The sequence below is a fragment of the Phaenicophaeus curvirostris genome, unplaced genomic scaffold (genome assembly GCF_032191515.1).
Source record: "Phaenicophaeus curvirostris isolate KB17595 unplaced genomic scaffold, BPBGC_Pcur_1.0 scaffold_68, whole genome shotgun sequence".
NCBI lineage: Eukaryota > Metazoa > Chordata > Aves > Cuculiformes > Cuculidae > Phaenicophaeus > Phaenicophaeus curvirostris.
This window is the reverse complement of record NW_027206690.1, coordinates 919,172-935,550: the sequence shown is the minus strand read 5'-3', so window position 1 is coordinate 935,550 and position 16,379 is coordinate 919,172. Positions and strand designations below refer to the sequence as shown.

Below are 16,379 nucleotides of genomic sequence, written 5' to 3'. Positions count from 1 at the left end.
CCCCAGAGGTCCCGGTCTCACCGTCTTGGGGCGAGGAGGCCTCCCGCTGGGCTCCAGGCGGGTGTCGCAGGAGATGCCGCTGCTGCCCGTGGCCCGGACACGGACATCGTCCACCAGCACCGGGCGGCCAGGGATGGTGAAACCGAACTCCGTGAGGTACCTGGAGATCACGGAGATGGTGGAGATGGTGGATGGAGATCATGGAGATGATGGAGATGGTGGATGGAGATCATGGAGATGATGGAGATGGTGGATGGAGATCATGGAGAGGGAGGAAGATGGTGGATGGAGATCACGGAGAGGGATGGAGATGGTGGATGGAGATCATGGAGAGGGAGGGAGATGGTGGATGGAGATCACGGAGATGATGGAGATGGTGGATGGAGATCATGGAGATGATGGAGATGGTGGATGGAGATCATGGAGAGGGATGGAGATGGTGGATGGAGATCATGGAGATGATGGAGATGGTGGATGGAGATCATGGAGAGGGATGGAGATGGTGGATGGAGATCATGGAGAGGGACGGAGATGGTGGATGGAGATCATGGAGATGATGGAGATGGTGGATGGAGATCATGGAGAGGGAGGGAGATGGTGGATGGAGATCACGGAGAGGGAGGGAGATGGTGGATGGAGATCACGGAGATGATGGAGATGGTGGATGGAGATCATGGAGAGGGATGGAGATGGTGGATGGAGATCACGGAGAGGGAGGGAGATGGTGGATGGAGATCACGGAGAGGGATGGAGATGGTGGATGGAGATCATGGAGAGGGATGGAGATGGTGGATGGAGATCATGGTGAGGGAGGGAGATGGTGGATGGAGATCATGGAGAGGGATGGAGATGGTGGATGGAGATCACGGAGAGGGAGGGAGATGGTGGATGGAGATCACGGAGAGGGAGGGAGATGGTGGATGGAGATCATGGAGAGGGAGGGAGATGGTGGATGGAGATCGTGGAGAGGGATGGAGAAGGTGGATGGAGATCATGGAGAGGGAGGGAGATGGTGGATGGAGATCATGGAGAGGGACGGAGATGGTGGATGGAGATCATGGAGATGATGGAGATGGTGGATGGAGATCATGGAGAGGGAGGGAGATGGTGGATGGAGATCACGGAGAGGGAGGGAGATGGTGGATGGAGATCACGGAGATGATGGAGATGGTGGATGGAGATCATGGAGAGGGATGGAGATGGTGGATGGAGATCACGGAGAGGGAGGGAGATGGTGGATGGAGATCACGGAGAGGGATGGAGATGGTGGATGGAGATCATGGAGAGGGATGGAGATGGTGGATGGAGATCATGGTGAGGGAGGGAGATGGTGGATGGAGATCATGGAGAGGGATGGAGATGGTGGATGGAGATCATGGAGAGGGATGGAGATGGTGGATGGAGATCATGGAGAGGGAGGGAGATGGTGGATGGAGATCGTGGAGAGGGATGGAGATGGTGGATGGAGATCATAGAGATGATGGAGAATGGAGATCATGGAGAGGGAGGGAGATGGTGGATGGAGATCATGGAGAGGGAGGGAGATGGTGGATGGAGATCATGGAGAGGGAGGGAGATGGTGGATGGAGATCATGGAGAGGGATGGAGATGGTGGATGGAGATCATGGAGATGATGGAGATGGTGGATGGAGATCACGGAGAGGGATGGAGATGGTGGATGGAGATCATAGAGATGATGGAGAATGGAGATCATGGAGAGGGAGGGAGATGGTGGATGGAGATCATGGAGATGATGGAGATGGTGGATGGAGATCATGGAGAGGGAGGGAGATGGTGGATGGAGATCATGGAGAGGGATGGAGATGGTGGATGGAGATCATGGAGATGATGGAGATGGTGGATGGAGATCACGGAGAGGGATGGAGATGGTGGATGGAGATCATAGAGATGATGGAGAATGGAGATCATGGAGAGGGAGGGAGATGGTGGATGGAGATCACGGAGATGATGGAGATGGTGGATGGAGATCATGGAGAGGGAGGGAGATGGTGGATGGAGATCATGGAGAGGGAGGGAGATGGTGGATGGAGATCATGGAGAGGGAGGGAGATGGTGGATGGAGATCATGGAGAGGGAGGGAGATGGTGGATGGAGATCACGGAGAGGGAGGGAGATGGTGGATGGAGATCATGGAGATGATGGAGATGGTGGATGGAGATCACGGAGATGATGGAGATGGTGGATGGAGATCATGGAGAGGGAGGGAGATGGTGGATGGAGATCATGGAGAGGGAGGGAGATGGTGGATGGAGATCATGGAGAGGGAGGGAGATGGTGGATGGAGATCACGGAGAGGGAGGGAGATGGTGGATGGAGATCATGGAGATGATGGAGATGGTGGATGGAGATCACGGAGATGATGGAGATGGTGGATGGAGATCATGGAGAGGGAGGGAGATGGTGGATGGAGATCATGGAGAGGGAGGGAGATGGTGGATGGAGATCATGGAGAGGGATGGAGATGGTGGATGGAGATCATGGAGAGGGATGGAGATGGTGGATGGAGATCACGGAGATGATGGAGATGGTGGATGGAGATCACGGAGATGATGGAGATGGTGGATGGAGATCACGGAGATGATGGAGATGGTGGATGGAGATCACGGAGATGATGGAGATGGTGGATGGAGATCATGGAGAGGGAGGGAGATGGTGGATGGAGATCATGGAGAGGGATGGAGATGGTGGATGGAGATCATGGAGATGATGGAGATGGTGGATGGAGATCACGGAGAGGGATGGAGATGGTGGATGGAGATCATAGAGATGATGGAGAATGGAGATCATGGAGAGGGAGGGAGATGGTGGATGGAGATCACGGAGATGATGGAGATGGTGGATGGAGATCATGGAGAGGGAGGGAGATGGTGGATGGAGATCATGGAGAGGGAGGGAGATGGTGGATGGAGATCATGGAGAGGGAGGGAGATGGTGGATGGAGATCATGGAGAGGGAGGGAGATGGTGGATGGAGATCACGGAGAGGGAGGGAGATGGTGGATGGAGATCATGGAGATGATGGAGATGGTGGATGGAGATCACGGAGATGATGGAGATGGTGGATGGAGATCATGGAGAGGGAGGGAGATGGTGGATGGAGATCATGGAGAGGGAGGGAGATGGTGGATGGAGATCATGGAGAGGGAGGGAGATGGTGGATGGAGATCACGGAGAGGGAGGGAGATGGTGGATGGAGATCATGGAGATGATGGAGATGGTGGATGGAGATCACGGAGATGATGGAGATGGTGGATGGAGATCATGGAGAGGGAGGGAGATGGTGGATGGAGATCATGGAGAGGGAGGGAGATGGTGGATGGAGATCACGGAGATGATGGAGATGGTGGATGGAGATCATGGAGATGATGGAGATGGTGGATGGAGATCACGGAGAGGGATGGAGATGGTGGATGGAGATCACGGAGATGATGGAGATGGTGGATGGAGATCACGGAGATGATGGAGATGGTGGATGGAGATCATGGAGAGGGATGGAGATGGTGGATGGAGATCATGGAGAGGGATGGAGATGGTGGATGGAGATCATGGAGAGGGATGGAGATGGTGGATGGAGATCACGGAGAGGGAGGGAGATGGTGGATGGAGATCATGGAGAGGGATGGAGATGGTGGATGGAGATCATGGAGAGGGATGGAGATGGTGGATGGAGACCATGGAGAGGGATGGAGATGGTGGATGGAGATCATGGAGATGATGGAGATGGTGGATGGAGATCACGGAGAGGGAGGGAGATGGTGGATGGAGATCATGGAGATGATGGAGAAGGTGGATGGAGATGGAGAAGGTGGGAGGGTTGGTCACCGTGAGGAGAAGGCCGCGAGGAAGTCCCCGGCGCGGCAGGAGCTGGAGGTGGCCGGGTGGCCCTTGGCCGAGCACATCAAGGCGCAGTCGGTGCCCTCGTAGCGCAGGTGCAGGAACCGCTCCGCGCGGATCTGCTGCCTGGGACCCCCACGTCAGCCCCGAACCCACCCCCGAACCCCAAAATCCAGCCCCGAACCCCAAAATCCAGCCCTGAACCCCCAAAATCCAGCCCCAAACCCCAAAATCCAGCCAAGAACCCCCAAAATCCAGCCCTGAACCCCCAAAATCCAGCCCCAAACCCCCAAAATCCAACCCGAAATCCAGCCCCGAACCCCAAAATCCAGCCCCAAATCCACCCCCGAACCCCAAAATCCAGCCCCGAACCCCCAAAATCCAGCCAAGAAACCCCAAAATCCAGCCCCGAACCCCCAAAATCCAGCCCCAAATCCAGCCCCGAACCCCAAAATCCACCCAAGAACCCCAAAAACAACCCAAGGGACCCCAAAATCCAACCCCAAATCCACCCCAAAACCAACCCTGCACCCCAAAATCCACCCCAGAACCCCAAAATCCAACCCCAAATCCACCCCAGAACCTCAAAATCCACCCCAGAACCCCAAAATCCAGCCCCAAATCCACCACAAAACCAACCCTGCACCCCAAAATCCACCCTAGAACCCCAAAATCCAACCCCACATCCACCCCAGAACCCCAAAATCCAACCCCAAATCCACCCCAGAACCCCAAAATCCAGCCCTGAACCCCAAAATCCAACCCCAAATCCACCCCAGAACCTCAAAACCCACCCCAGAACCCCAAAATCCAACCCCAAATCCACCCCAGAACCCCAAAATCCAGCCCTGAACCCCAAAATCCAACCTCAAACCCACCCCAGAACCCCAAAATCCCACTCTGAACCCCAAAATCCAAGCCCAAATCCACCCCAGAACCTCAAAATCCACCCCAGAACCCCAAAACCAACCCAAGGGACCCCAAAATCCACCCCAAAATCCACCCCAGGACTCCAAAATCCAACCCCAAACCCACCCCAGAACCTCAAAATCCAGCCCCGAACCCCGAAAATCCACCCCAGAACCCCAAAATCCACCCCAGAACCTCAAAATCCAACCCAGAACCCCAAAATCCAGCCCCAAATCACCACAAAACCAACCCTGCACCCCAAAATCCAACCAAGAACCCCAAAATCCAACCCCAAATCCACCCCAAAACCAACCCTGCACCCCAAAATCCACCCTAGAACCCCAAAATCCACACCCACATCCACCCCAGAACCCCAAAATCCAGCCCTGAACCCCAAAATCCAACCCCAAATCCACCCCAAAACCCCCCTGCACCCCAAAATCCAGCCCTGAACCCCAAAATCCAACCCCAAACCCACCCCAGAACCCCAAAATCCAACCCCAAACCCACCCCAGAACCTCAAAATCCACCCCAGAACCCCAAAATCCAACCCCAAATCCACCCCAAAACCACCCCTGCACCCCAAAATCCACCCCAGAACCCCCAAATCCAACCCCAAACCCACCCCAGAACCTCAAAATCCACCCCATAACCCCCAAATCCACCCCAAAATCCACTCCCTGCACCCCAAAAATCAACCCCAGAACCCCAAAAAGAAACCCCTGCACCTCAAAATCATGGGAACCCCAAGCCCAGACCAGGGGAACCCCAAAAACCACCATGGGGACCTCAAAACCATCATGGGAACCCTAAAACCACCATGGGAACCCCAAAAACCACCATGGGAACCCCAAAAACCACCATGGGAACCCCAAAACCACCATGGGAACCCCAAGTCCAGACCACAGGGACCTCAAAACCATCATGGGAACCCCAAGTCCAGACCACAGGGACCTCAAAACCATCATGGGAACCCCAAAACAACCATGGGAACCCCAAAAACCACCATGGGAACCCCAAGCCCAGGACACGTGGACCCCAAAACCACCATGGGGACCCCAAACCCACGATGGGGACCCAAAAACCAGACCACAGGGACCTCAAAACCACCATGGGGACCCCAAAACCCACCATGGGAACCCCAAGCCCAGGACACGTGGACCCCAAAACCACCATGGGAACCCCCAAAACCACCATGGGAACCCCAAGCCCAGACTACAGGGACCTCAAAACCCACCATGGGGACCTCAAAACCAGCAGGGGAACCCCAAAACCAGAAGGGGAACCCCAAACCTAGACCACAGGGACCTCAAAAACATCATGGGAACCCCAAAAACCACCATGGGAACCCCAAAATCACCATGGGAACCCCAAAAACCACCATGGGAACCTCAAAAACCACCATGGAGACCCCAGGCCCACATCATGGGAACCCCAAAACCACCATGGGAACCCCAAAGCCACCACAGGAACCCCAAAAGCCACCATGGGAACCCCAAGCCCAGATCATGGGGACCTCAAAACCACCATGGGAACCCCAAAACCAGACCACGAGGACCTCCAAACCAGCATGGAACCCCAAAAACCCTCATGGGAACCCCAAGTCCAGACCACAGGGACCTCAAAACCATCATGGGAACCCCAAAACAACCATGGGAACCCCAAAACCCACCATGGGAACCCCAAGCCCAGGACACGTGGACCCCAAAACCACCATGGGAACCCCCAAAACCACCATGGGGACCCCAAGCCCAGACTACAGGGACCTCAAAACCACCATGGGGACCCCAAAACCACCATGGGGACCCCAAAACCAGACCACAGGGACCTCAAAACCAGCAGGGGAACCCCAAAACCCACCATGGGAACCCCAAGCCCAGGACACGTGGACCCCAAAACCACCATGGGGACCCCAAACCCAGATCATGGGAACCCCAAAACCACCATGGGAACCCCAAAAGCCACCATGGGAACCCCAAGCCCAGATCATGGGGACCTCAAAACCACCATGGGGACCTCAAAACCCACCATGGGGACCCCAAGCCCAGACCACAGGGACCTCAAAACCAGCAGGGGAACCCCAAAACCATCATGGGAACCCCAAGCCCAGAGCACAGGGACCTCAAAACCAGCAGGGGACCCCAAACCCAGACCACGTGGACCCCAAAACCACCATGGGGACCTCAAACCCAGACCACAGGGACCTCAAAACCCACCATGGGGACCCCAAACCCAGACCACGTGGACCTCAAAACCACCATGGGAACCCCCAAAACCACCATGGGAACCCCAGAAGAAGCCCATGGAGACATATTGGGGTCTCCATCTCCCCAGTGTTCCCCTCAGATTTTTTGGGGTCCCCCCCCACCCCGGTTTCGGGGTCACCTGTGGAAGCCCTGGGCCTGCAGCGCCCGCTGACACTCGAGCTCCAGGGCGTCCATGCGCTCGTCCAGGGCCGGGAACGCCTCGGGCTCGTAGCGAAGGGCGCAGGGAGCCTGGGCCTCGTGGACCACGTCGGCCAGAGCCAAACCCAGCGCCGACAGCACCCCGCTGTGCCTGGGGCACCCCGAAAATAGCGTGAGAAGCACCAAAAACATTGTGGGAACCACCAAAAGCATCGCGGGAACCTCCAAGAACATCATGGGAACCACCAAGAACATCATGGGAACCACCAAGAACATCATGGGAACCTCCAAAAACACCATGGGAACCACCAAGAACATCATGAGAACCTTCAAAAACACCCTGGGAAACATGGAAACATCGTGGGAACCTCCAAAAACATCATGGGAACCTCCAAAACCACCACAGGAAACCCTGAAACATTGTGGGAGCCACCAAGAACTTCATGGGAACCTCCAAAAACATCATGAGAACCTCCAAAAACACCGTGGGAAACACGGAAACATCGTGGGAACGTCCAAAAACATCATGGGAATCTCCCAAAACATCATGGGAACCACCAAAAACACCATGGGAACCACTGAAACATCACAGGAACCTCCAAAAACATCGTGGGAAACACGGAAACCACCATGGGAACCTCCAAAACCACCACGGGAACCTCCAAAACCACCACGGGAAACACGGAAACATCATGGGAACCTCCAAAAACACCACGGGAACCTCCAAAACCACCATGGGAACCACCAAAAACACCATGGGAACCTCCAAAACCACCATGGGAACCTCCAAAACCACCATGGGAACCTCCAAAACCACCATCGGAAACACTGAAACATCATGGGAACCTCCAAAAACATCATGAGAAGCTCAAAAAACATCATGGGAACCACCAAAAACACCATGGGAATCTCCAAAACCACCATGGGAACCATTAAAACCACCATGGGAACCATTAAAACCACCATGGGAACCACCAAAACCACCATCGGAAACACTGAAACATCATGGGAACCTCCAAAAACACCATGGCAACCTCCAAAAACACCATGGGAACCACCAAAACCACCATGGGAACCACAGAAATATCACAAGAACCACCAAAACCACCTTGGGAACCACCGAAACCACCATGGGAACCTCCAAAGCCACCATGGGAACCATTGAAAACACCATGGGAAACACTGAAACATCATGAGAACCTCCAAAACCATCATGAGAACCTCCAAAACCATCATGAGAACCTCCAAAACCACCAGGGGAACCACCACGGGGACCCCACACCAAGCCCATGGGACCCCCCCAAGTCCCACCTGTGGATGAAGACCTTGGAGATGCCGAGGGCGCGGGCGATGGCGCAGGCGTGTTGTCCCCCGGCCCCACCAAAACACGCCAGAACGTGGTCAGACGCCGCGTGACCTCGAGCCTGAGGGACCAGGGGGGGACATCAGGGCTGAGGACCTCAACCAGGGGGTCCAGATCCACCCATGGAGCCCAGAACCTCAACCAGGGGTGTCCAGATCCAACCCCTGGAGCCCAGAACCTCAACCAGGGGTGTCCAGATCCCAACCATGGAGCCCAGAACCTCAACCAGGGGTGTCCAGATCCCACCCTGCAGCCCAGAACCTCAACCAGGGGTGGCCAGATCCCACCATGGAGCCCAGAACCTCAACCAGGGGAGTCCAGATCCCACCCCTGGAGCCCAGAACCTCAACCAGGGGTGGCCAGATCCCACCATGGAGCCCAGAACCTCAACCAGGGGAGTCCAGATCCAACCATGGAGCCCAGAACCTCAACCCTGGAGCCCAGAACCTCAACCAGGGGTGTCCAGATCCACCCATGGAGCCCAGAACCTCAACCAGGGGTGTCCAGATCCACCCATGGAGCCCAGAACCTCAACCAGGGGTGTCCAGATCCCACCCATGGAGCCCAGAACCTCAACCAGGGGTGTCCAGATCCCACCATGGAGCCCAGAACCTCAACCAGGGGGGTCCAGATCCACCCCCGGAGCCCAGAACCTCAACCAGGGGGGTCCAGATCCAACCCTGGAGCCCAGAACCTCAACCCTGGAGCCCAGAACCTCAACCAGGGGGGTCCAGATCCACCCATGGAGCCCAGAACCTCAACCAGGGGTGTCCAGATCCAACCCTGGAGCCCAGAACCTCAACCAGGGGGGTCCAGATCCACCCCTGGAGCCCAGAACCTCAACCAGGGGGGTCCAGATCCCACCATGGAGCCCAGAACCTCAACCAGGGGGGTCCAGATCCACCCATGGAGCCCAGGACCTCAACCAGGGGGGTCCAGATCCACCCATGGAGCCCAGGACCTCAACCAGGGGGGTCCAGATCCACCCATGGAGCCCAGGACCTCAACCAGGGGTGTCCAGATCCCACCCATGGAGCCCAGAACCTCAAGCAGGGGTGTCCAGATCCCACCATGGAGCCCAGAACCTCAACCAGGGGGGTCCAGATCCACCCATGGAGCCCAGGACCTCAACCAGGGGTGTCCAGATCCCACCCATGGAGCCCAGAACCTCAACCAGGGGGGTCCAGATCCCACCCATGGAGCCCAGAACCTCAACCAGGGGGGTCCAGACCCACCCATGGAGCCCAGAACCTCAACCAGGGGGGTCCACATCCCAACCATGGAGCCCAGAACCTCAACCAGGGGGGTCCAGATCCCACCATGGAGCCCAGAACCTCAACCAGGGGTGTCCAGATCCCAACCGTGGAGCCCAGAACCTCAACCAGGGGTGTCCAGATCCCACCATGGAGCCCAGAACCTCAACCAGGGGTGTCCAGATCCACCCATGGAGCCCAGAACCTCAACCAGGGGGGTCCAGATCCCACCATGGAGCCCAGAACCTCAACCAGGGGTGTCCAGATCCACCCATGGAGCCCAGAACCTCAACCAGGGGTGTCCAGATCCCACCCATGGAGCCCAGAACCTCAACCAGGGGTGTCCAGATCCCACCCCTGGAGCCCAGAACCTCAACCAGGGGTGTCCAGATCCACCCATGGAGCCCAGAACCTCAACCAGGGGGGTCCAGATCCCACCCCTGGAGCCCAGAACCTCAACCAGGGGTGTCCAGATCCCACCATGGAGCCCAGAACCTCAACCAGGGGGGTCCAGATCCCACCATGGAGCCCAGGCCCTCGACCCACCTGGGTGAGGGCGCGGATGGGCCGGCACATGGCCTCGTTGGCCACGCGGATGAAGCCCATGGCCACCTCCTCCACGGTGAGGGGCCGGTGGGGGCCGCTGGTGGCCATGAAGGCGTCGATGGTGGCGGCCAGCTGGCGGAAGGCGGTGGCCGCCGTCTCCCGGCACAGCCCCTGCGCCTCGTCCGGCCCGAAGATGCGCGGGAAGAACTCGGGGAGGAGGCGGCCCAGGCACAGGTTGGCGTCCGTGACCGTCAGGGGACCTCCTGCGCGGCCAGGGGACGGTCAGTGTGGCACATGGCGCCCACCGCCGCCTGATGGAACCCACCAGAACCTGCTGGGAACCCACTAGAACCTGCTGGGAACCCACCAGAACCTGCTGGGAACCCACCAGAACACACCAGCACCTGCTGAGAACCCACTAGAACCTGCTGGGAACCCACCAGAACCTGCTGGGAACCCACCAGAACCTGCTGGGAACCCACCAGAGCCCACCAGAACCTGCTGGGAACCCACCAGAACCTGCTGGGAACCCACCAGAACCCACCAGAACCTGCTGGGAACCCACTAGAACCCACCAGAACCTTCTGGGAACCCACCAGAACACACCAGCACCTGCTGAGAACCCACCAGAACCTGCTGGGAACCTCCTGAGAACCCACCAGAACCTCCTGAGAACCCACCAGGATCCACCAGAACCTGCTGGGAACCCACCACAACCCACCAGAACCTGCTGGGAACCCACCAGAACACCCCAGAACCTGCTGAGAACCCACCAGAACACACCAGAACCTGCTGGGAACCCACCACAACCCACCAGAACCTGCTGAGAACCCACCAGAACACACCAGAACCTGATGGTAATCCACTAGAACCCACCAACACCTGCTGGGAACTCACCACAACCCACCAGAACCTGCTGGGAACCCACCAGAACCTCCTGAGAACCCACCAGAACCTCCTGAGAACCCACCAGAACCCACCAGAACCTCCTGAGAACCCACCATAAACCACCAGAACCTGCTGGGAACCCACCAGCATCCACCAGGACCTACCAGAACCCACCAGCACCACCAGAACCCATCAGAGCCCACCAGAACCACGTGCTGGTAGCCACCAGGACCCCCCCAGGACCCCCCGGTGACCGAGGTGTCACTCACCCTTGCGGTAGCAGGCAGGGCCAGGATGGGCACCTGCAGACTCAGGACCCACCACGTAGAGACCAGACCTGGGGGGGGGACGGACAGTGGTGGGACAGGGGGGTCACCTCACCCAGAACCTCATCCATGGGGACCCAGAACCCAACCGTGGTGGCCAGATCCACCCATGGAGCCCAGAACCTCAACCAGGGGTGTCCAGATCCCACCCCATGGAGCCCAGAACCTCAACCAGGGGTGTCCAGATCCCAACCCTGGAGCCCAGAACCTCAACCAGGGGTGTCCAGATCCCAACCCTGGAGCCCAGAACCTCAACCAGGGGTGTCCAGATCCACCCCTGGAGCCCAGAACCTCAACCAGGGGGGTCCAGATCCACCCATGGAGCCCAGAACCTCAACCAGGGGGGTCTAGATCCCACCCCTGGAGCCCAGAACCTCAACCAGGGGTGTCCAGATCCACCCATGGAGCCCAGAACCTCAACCAGGGGGGTCCAGATCCACCCATGGAGCCCAGAACCTCAACCAGGGGGGTCCAGATCCAACCCTGGAGCCCAGAACCTCAACCAGGGGGGTCCAGATCCAACCCTGGAGCCCAGAACCTCAACCAGGGGGGTCCAGATCCAACCCTGGAGCCCAGAACCTCAACCAGGGGTGTCCAGATCCCACCGCTGGAGTCCAGAACCTCAACCAGTGGGGTCCAGATCCAACCCTGGAGCCCAGAACCTCAACCAGGGGGGTCCAGATCCCACCCATGGAGCCCAGAACCTCAACCAGGGGTGTCCACATCCCACCATGGAGCCCAGGACCTCAACCAGGGGGGTCCAGATCCCACCCCTGGAGCCCAGAACCTCAACCAGGGGGGTCCAGATCCCACCCACGGAGCCCAGAACCTCAACCAGGGGTGTCCAGATCCAACCCTGGAGCCCAGAACCTCAACCAGGGGGGTCCAGATCCAACCCTGGAGCCCAGAACCTCAACCAAGGGTGTCCAGATCCAACCCTGGAGCCCAGAACCTCAACCAGGGGTGTCCAGATCCAACCCTGGAGCCCAGAACCTCAACCAGGGGTGTCCAGATCCCAACCGTGGAGCCCAGAACCTCAACCAGGGGTGTCCAGATCCACCCATGGAGCCCAGAACCTCAACCAGGGGTGTCCAGATCCCACCCATGGAGCCCAGAACCTCAACCAGGGGTGTCCAGATCCCACCCATGGAGCCCAGAACCTCAACCAGGGGTGTCCAGATCCCACCCATGGAGCCCAGAACCTCAACCAGGGGTGTCCAGATCCCACCCATGGAGCCCAGAACCTCAACCAGGGGTGTCCAGATCCCACCCACGGAGCCCAGAACCTCAACCAGGGGGGTCCAGATCCAACCATGGAGCCCAGAACCTCAACCAGGGGTGTCCAGATCCAACCCTGGAGCCCAGAACCTCAACCAGGGGTGTCCAGATCCCAACCGTGGAGCCCAGAACCTCAACCAGGGGTGTCCAGATCCAACCATGGAGCCCAGAACCTCAACCAGGGGTGTCCAGATCCCACCCACGGAGCCCAGAACCTCAACCAGGGGTGTCCAGATCCCAACCCTGGAGCCCAGAACCTCAACCAGGGGGGTCCAGATCCCACCCACGGAGCCCAGAACCTCAACCAGGGGTGTCCAGATCCCACCCACGGAGCCCAGAACCTCAACCAGGGGTGTCCAGATCCCACCCACGGAGCCCAGAACCTCAACCAGGGGGGTCCAGATCCAACCCTGGAGCCCAGAACCTCAACCAGGGGTGTCCAGATCCAACCCTGGAGCCCAGAACCTCAACCAGGGGTGTCCAGATCCCAACCGTGGAGCCCAGAACCTCAACCAGGGGTGTCCAGATCCAACCATGGAGCCCAGAACCTCAACCAGGGGTGTCCAGATCCCACCCATGGAGCCCAGAACCTCAACCAGGGGTGTCCAGATCCCACCATGGAGCCCAGAACCTCAACCAGGGGTGTCCAGATCCCAACCCTGGAGCCCAGAACCTCAACCAGGGGTGTCCAGATCCACCCACAGAGCCCAGAACCTCAACCAGGGGTGTCCAGATCCCACCCATGGAGCCCAGAACCTCAACCAGGGGGGTCCAGATCCAACCCTGGAGCCCAGAACCTCAACCAGGGGTGTCCAGATCCAACCCTGGAGCCCAGAACCTCAACCAGGGGGGTCCACATCCCAACCATGGAGCCCAGAACCTCAACCAGGGGTGTCCAGATCCCAACCGTGGAGCCCAGAACCTCAACCAAGGGTGTCCAGAACCTCAACCAAGGGTGTCCAGATCCAACCCTGGAGCCCAGAACCTCAACCAGGGGGGTCCAGATCCCACCCATGGAGCCCAGAACCTCAACCAGGGGTGTCCAGATCCCACCCATGGAGCCCAGAACCTCAACCCTGCAGCCCAGAACCTCAACCAGGGGTGTCCAGATCCCACCATGGAGCCCAGAACCTCAACCCTGGACGTTCCTCACCTGAAGAAGAGCCGGGAGCCACCACCGGCCGCCACGGTGTTGATGTCGAGCTGCGGGACGCGGATGGGGACGCCGGCCGTGTCGGCCTCGAAGACCAGCTCGTAGTCTCCGGCGTAGCGGCTGACGTCGGTCGAGGTCCCTGGGGCAGGTGGGGGGGGGGGTGAGGACCAAGCCCTGGAGCTCCAGCCCACCAACCCCCTCCCATCTCCGCTCACCCCCCATGTCGAAGCCGATGACGGGGACACCCGGGTGGTGGCGCGAGGTGGTGACGGCACAACCCACCACGCCGGCGGCCGGGCCGGAGAGGATGGCGCGGGCGCCGCTGAAGTGGGACATGGGGGTGAGGCCACCGTCGGAACGCATGAAGAGCACCGGGACCTCCTGTGGGAGGAGAAACCGTGGAGATCCGGGTGGGATGGGGAGGTCCTGGTGGGATGGGAACCCATAGGGAGATCCTGGTGGGTTAGGAACCCATGGAGAGATCCTGGTGGGATGGGGAGGTCCTGGTGGGATGGGAACCCATGGAGACATCCTGGTGGGTTAGGAACCCATGGAGATCCTGGTGGGATGGGGAGATCCTGGTGGGATGGGAACCCATGGAGAAGGTCCTGGTGGGATGGGAACCCATGGGGAGATCCTGGTGGGTTAGGAACCCATGGAGATCGTGGTGGGATGGGGAGGTCCTGGTGGGATGGGAACCCATAGGGAGATCCTGGTGGGATGAGGAGAACCCGGTGGGATGGGGAGATCCTGGTGGGTTGGGAACCCATGGGGAGATTGTGGTGGGATGGGGAGATCCTAGTGGGATGGGGACCCATGGGGAGGTCCTGGTGGGATGGGGAGGTCCTGGTGGGATGGGAACCCATGGAGAAGATCCTGGTGGGATGCAGAGACCCTGGTGGGATGGGAACCCATGGAGATACTGGTGGGATGGGGAGATCCTAGTGGGATGGGAGCCCATGGAGAAGATCCTGGTGGGCTGGGATCCCCTGGAGAAGACCCCGGCGGGTGGGCTACAGCAGAAGGTCCCTCGGCCCCGCTGACCCGCAGCTGGTGGGTGAAGCCGGCGCGGAAGCTCTCCAGGTAGCGGTGGATGATGGGGGTCAGGTAGGCGTCGGCGCAGGCCGAGTAGCCGCGCGGCACGGCCCGCACCATGGCGGCCACCTCCGAGGACAGCGACACGTGCTGGAAGCCCAACTCCCGCGCCAGAGCCCCCACCTGCTGCTCGTGGCCCGGCCACCTGGGGACCCGCAGGAACCGCGCTGGGGGTGGAGGTGCCCACCGGATCCCAGCCCCAGCCCCATCATCCCCATCTCCATCCCCATCATCTCCATCCCCATCTCCATCCCCATCCCCATCATCTCCATCCCCATCTCCATCTTCATCCCCATCATCCCCAAACCCATCTCCATCCCCAACCCCATCCCCATCTCCATCCCCATCTCCATCCCCATCATCTCCATCCCCATCTCCATCCCCATCCCCATCATCTCCATCCCCATCTCCATCTTCATCCCCATCATCCCCAAACCCATCCCCATCCCCATCCCCATCCCCATCCCCATCCCCATCCCCATCCCCATCCCCATCTCCATCCCCATCTCCATCCCCATCTCCATCCCCATCTCCATCCCCATCATCCCCATCATCCCCATCACCTCCATCCCCATCATCTCCATCCCCATCTCCATCCTCCATCCCCATCATCCCCATCATCCCCATCCCCATCCCCATCATCCCCATCATCTCCATCACCTCTAATCCCCATCATCCCCATCCCCATCATCCCCATCCCCATCATCTCCATCCCCATCCATCTCCATCATCTCCATCATCCCCATCCCCATCATCTCCATCCCCATAATCCCCATCCCCATCCATCTCCATCATCCCCATCATCCCCATCCCCATCATCTCCATCCCCATCCATCTCCATCATCTCCATCATCCCCATCCCCATCATCCCCATCCCCATCCCCATCATCCCCATCCCCATCATCTCCATCCCCATCCCCATCATCTCCATCCCCATAATCCCCATCCCCATCCATCTCCATCATCCCCATCATCCCCATCCCCATCATCTCCATCCCCATCATCTCCATCCCCATCCATCTCCATCATCTCCATCATCCCCATCCCCATCATCCCCATCATCTCCATCCCCATCATCTCCATCCCCATAATCCCCATCCCCATCCATCTCCATCATCCCCATCATCCCCATCATCCCCATCCCCATCATCCCCATCCCCATCATCTCCATCCCCATCCATCTCCATCACCTCCATCATCTCCATCCCCATCTCCATCCCCATCTCCATCCCCATCTCCATCCCCATCATCCCCATCATCCCCATCCCCATCATCCCCATCATCTCCATCACCTCTAATCCCCATCATC

General features: G+C 58.7%; 1 protein-coding gene across 1 annotated transcript in view; it reads right to left on the bottom strand.

The window, feature by feature from the left end:
- The window catches only part of OPLAH (5-oxoprolinase, ATP-hydrolysing), a 41,984-nt gene that overhangs the window by 13,284 nt on the left and 12,321 nt on the right, over positions 1 to 16,379 (bottom strand). Inside the window, exons 6-14 of the mRNA XM_069881743.1 lie at positions 15,020 to 15,215; positions 14,191 to 14,356; positions 13,976 to 14,114; positions 11,488 to 11,555; positions 10,331 to 10,593; positions 8,480 to 8,592; positions 7,149 to 7,319; positions 3,843 to 3,980; positions 22 to 160 (exon numbers count right to left, since the gene is read on the bottom strand). Of these exons, the coding sequence (XP_069737844.1) occupies positions 22 to 160; positions 3,843 to 3,980; positions 7,149 to 7,319; positions 8,480 to 8,592; positions 10,331 to 10,593; positions 11,488 to 11,555; positions 13,976 to 14,114; positions 14,191 to 14,356; positions 15,020 to 15,215 (1,393 nt within the window). The remainder of the gene's footprint in view (positions 1 to 21; positions 161 to 3,842; positions 3,981 to 7,148; positions 7,320 to 8,479; positions 8,593 to 10,330; positions 10,594 to 11,487; positions 11,556 to 13,975; positions 14,115 to 14,190; positions 14,357 to 15,019; positions 15,216 to 16,379) is intronic.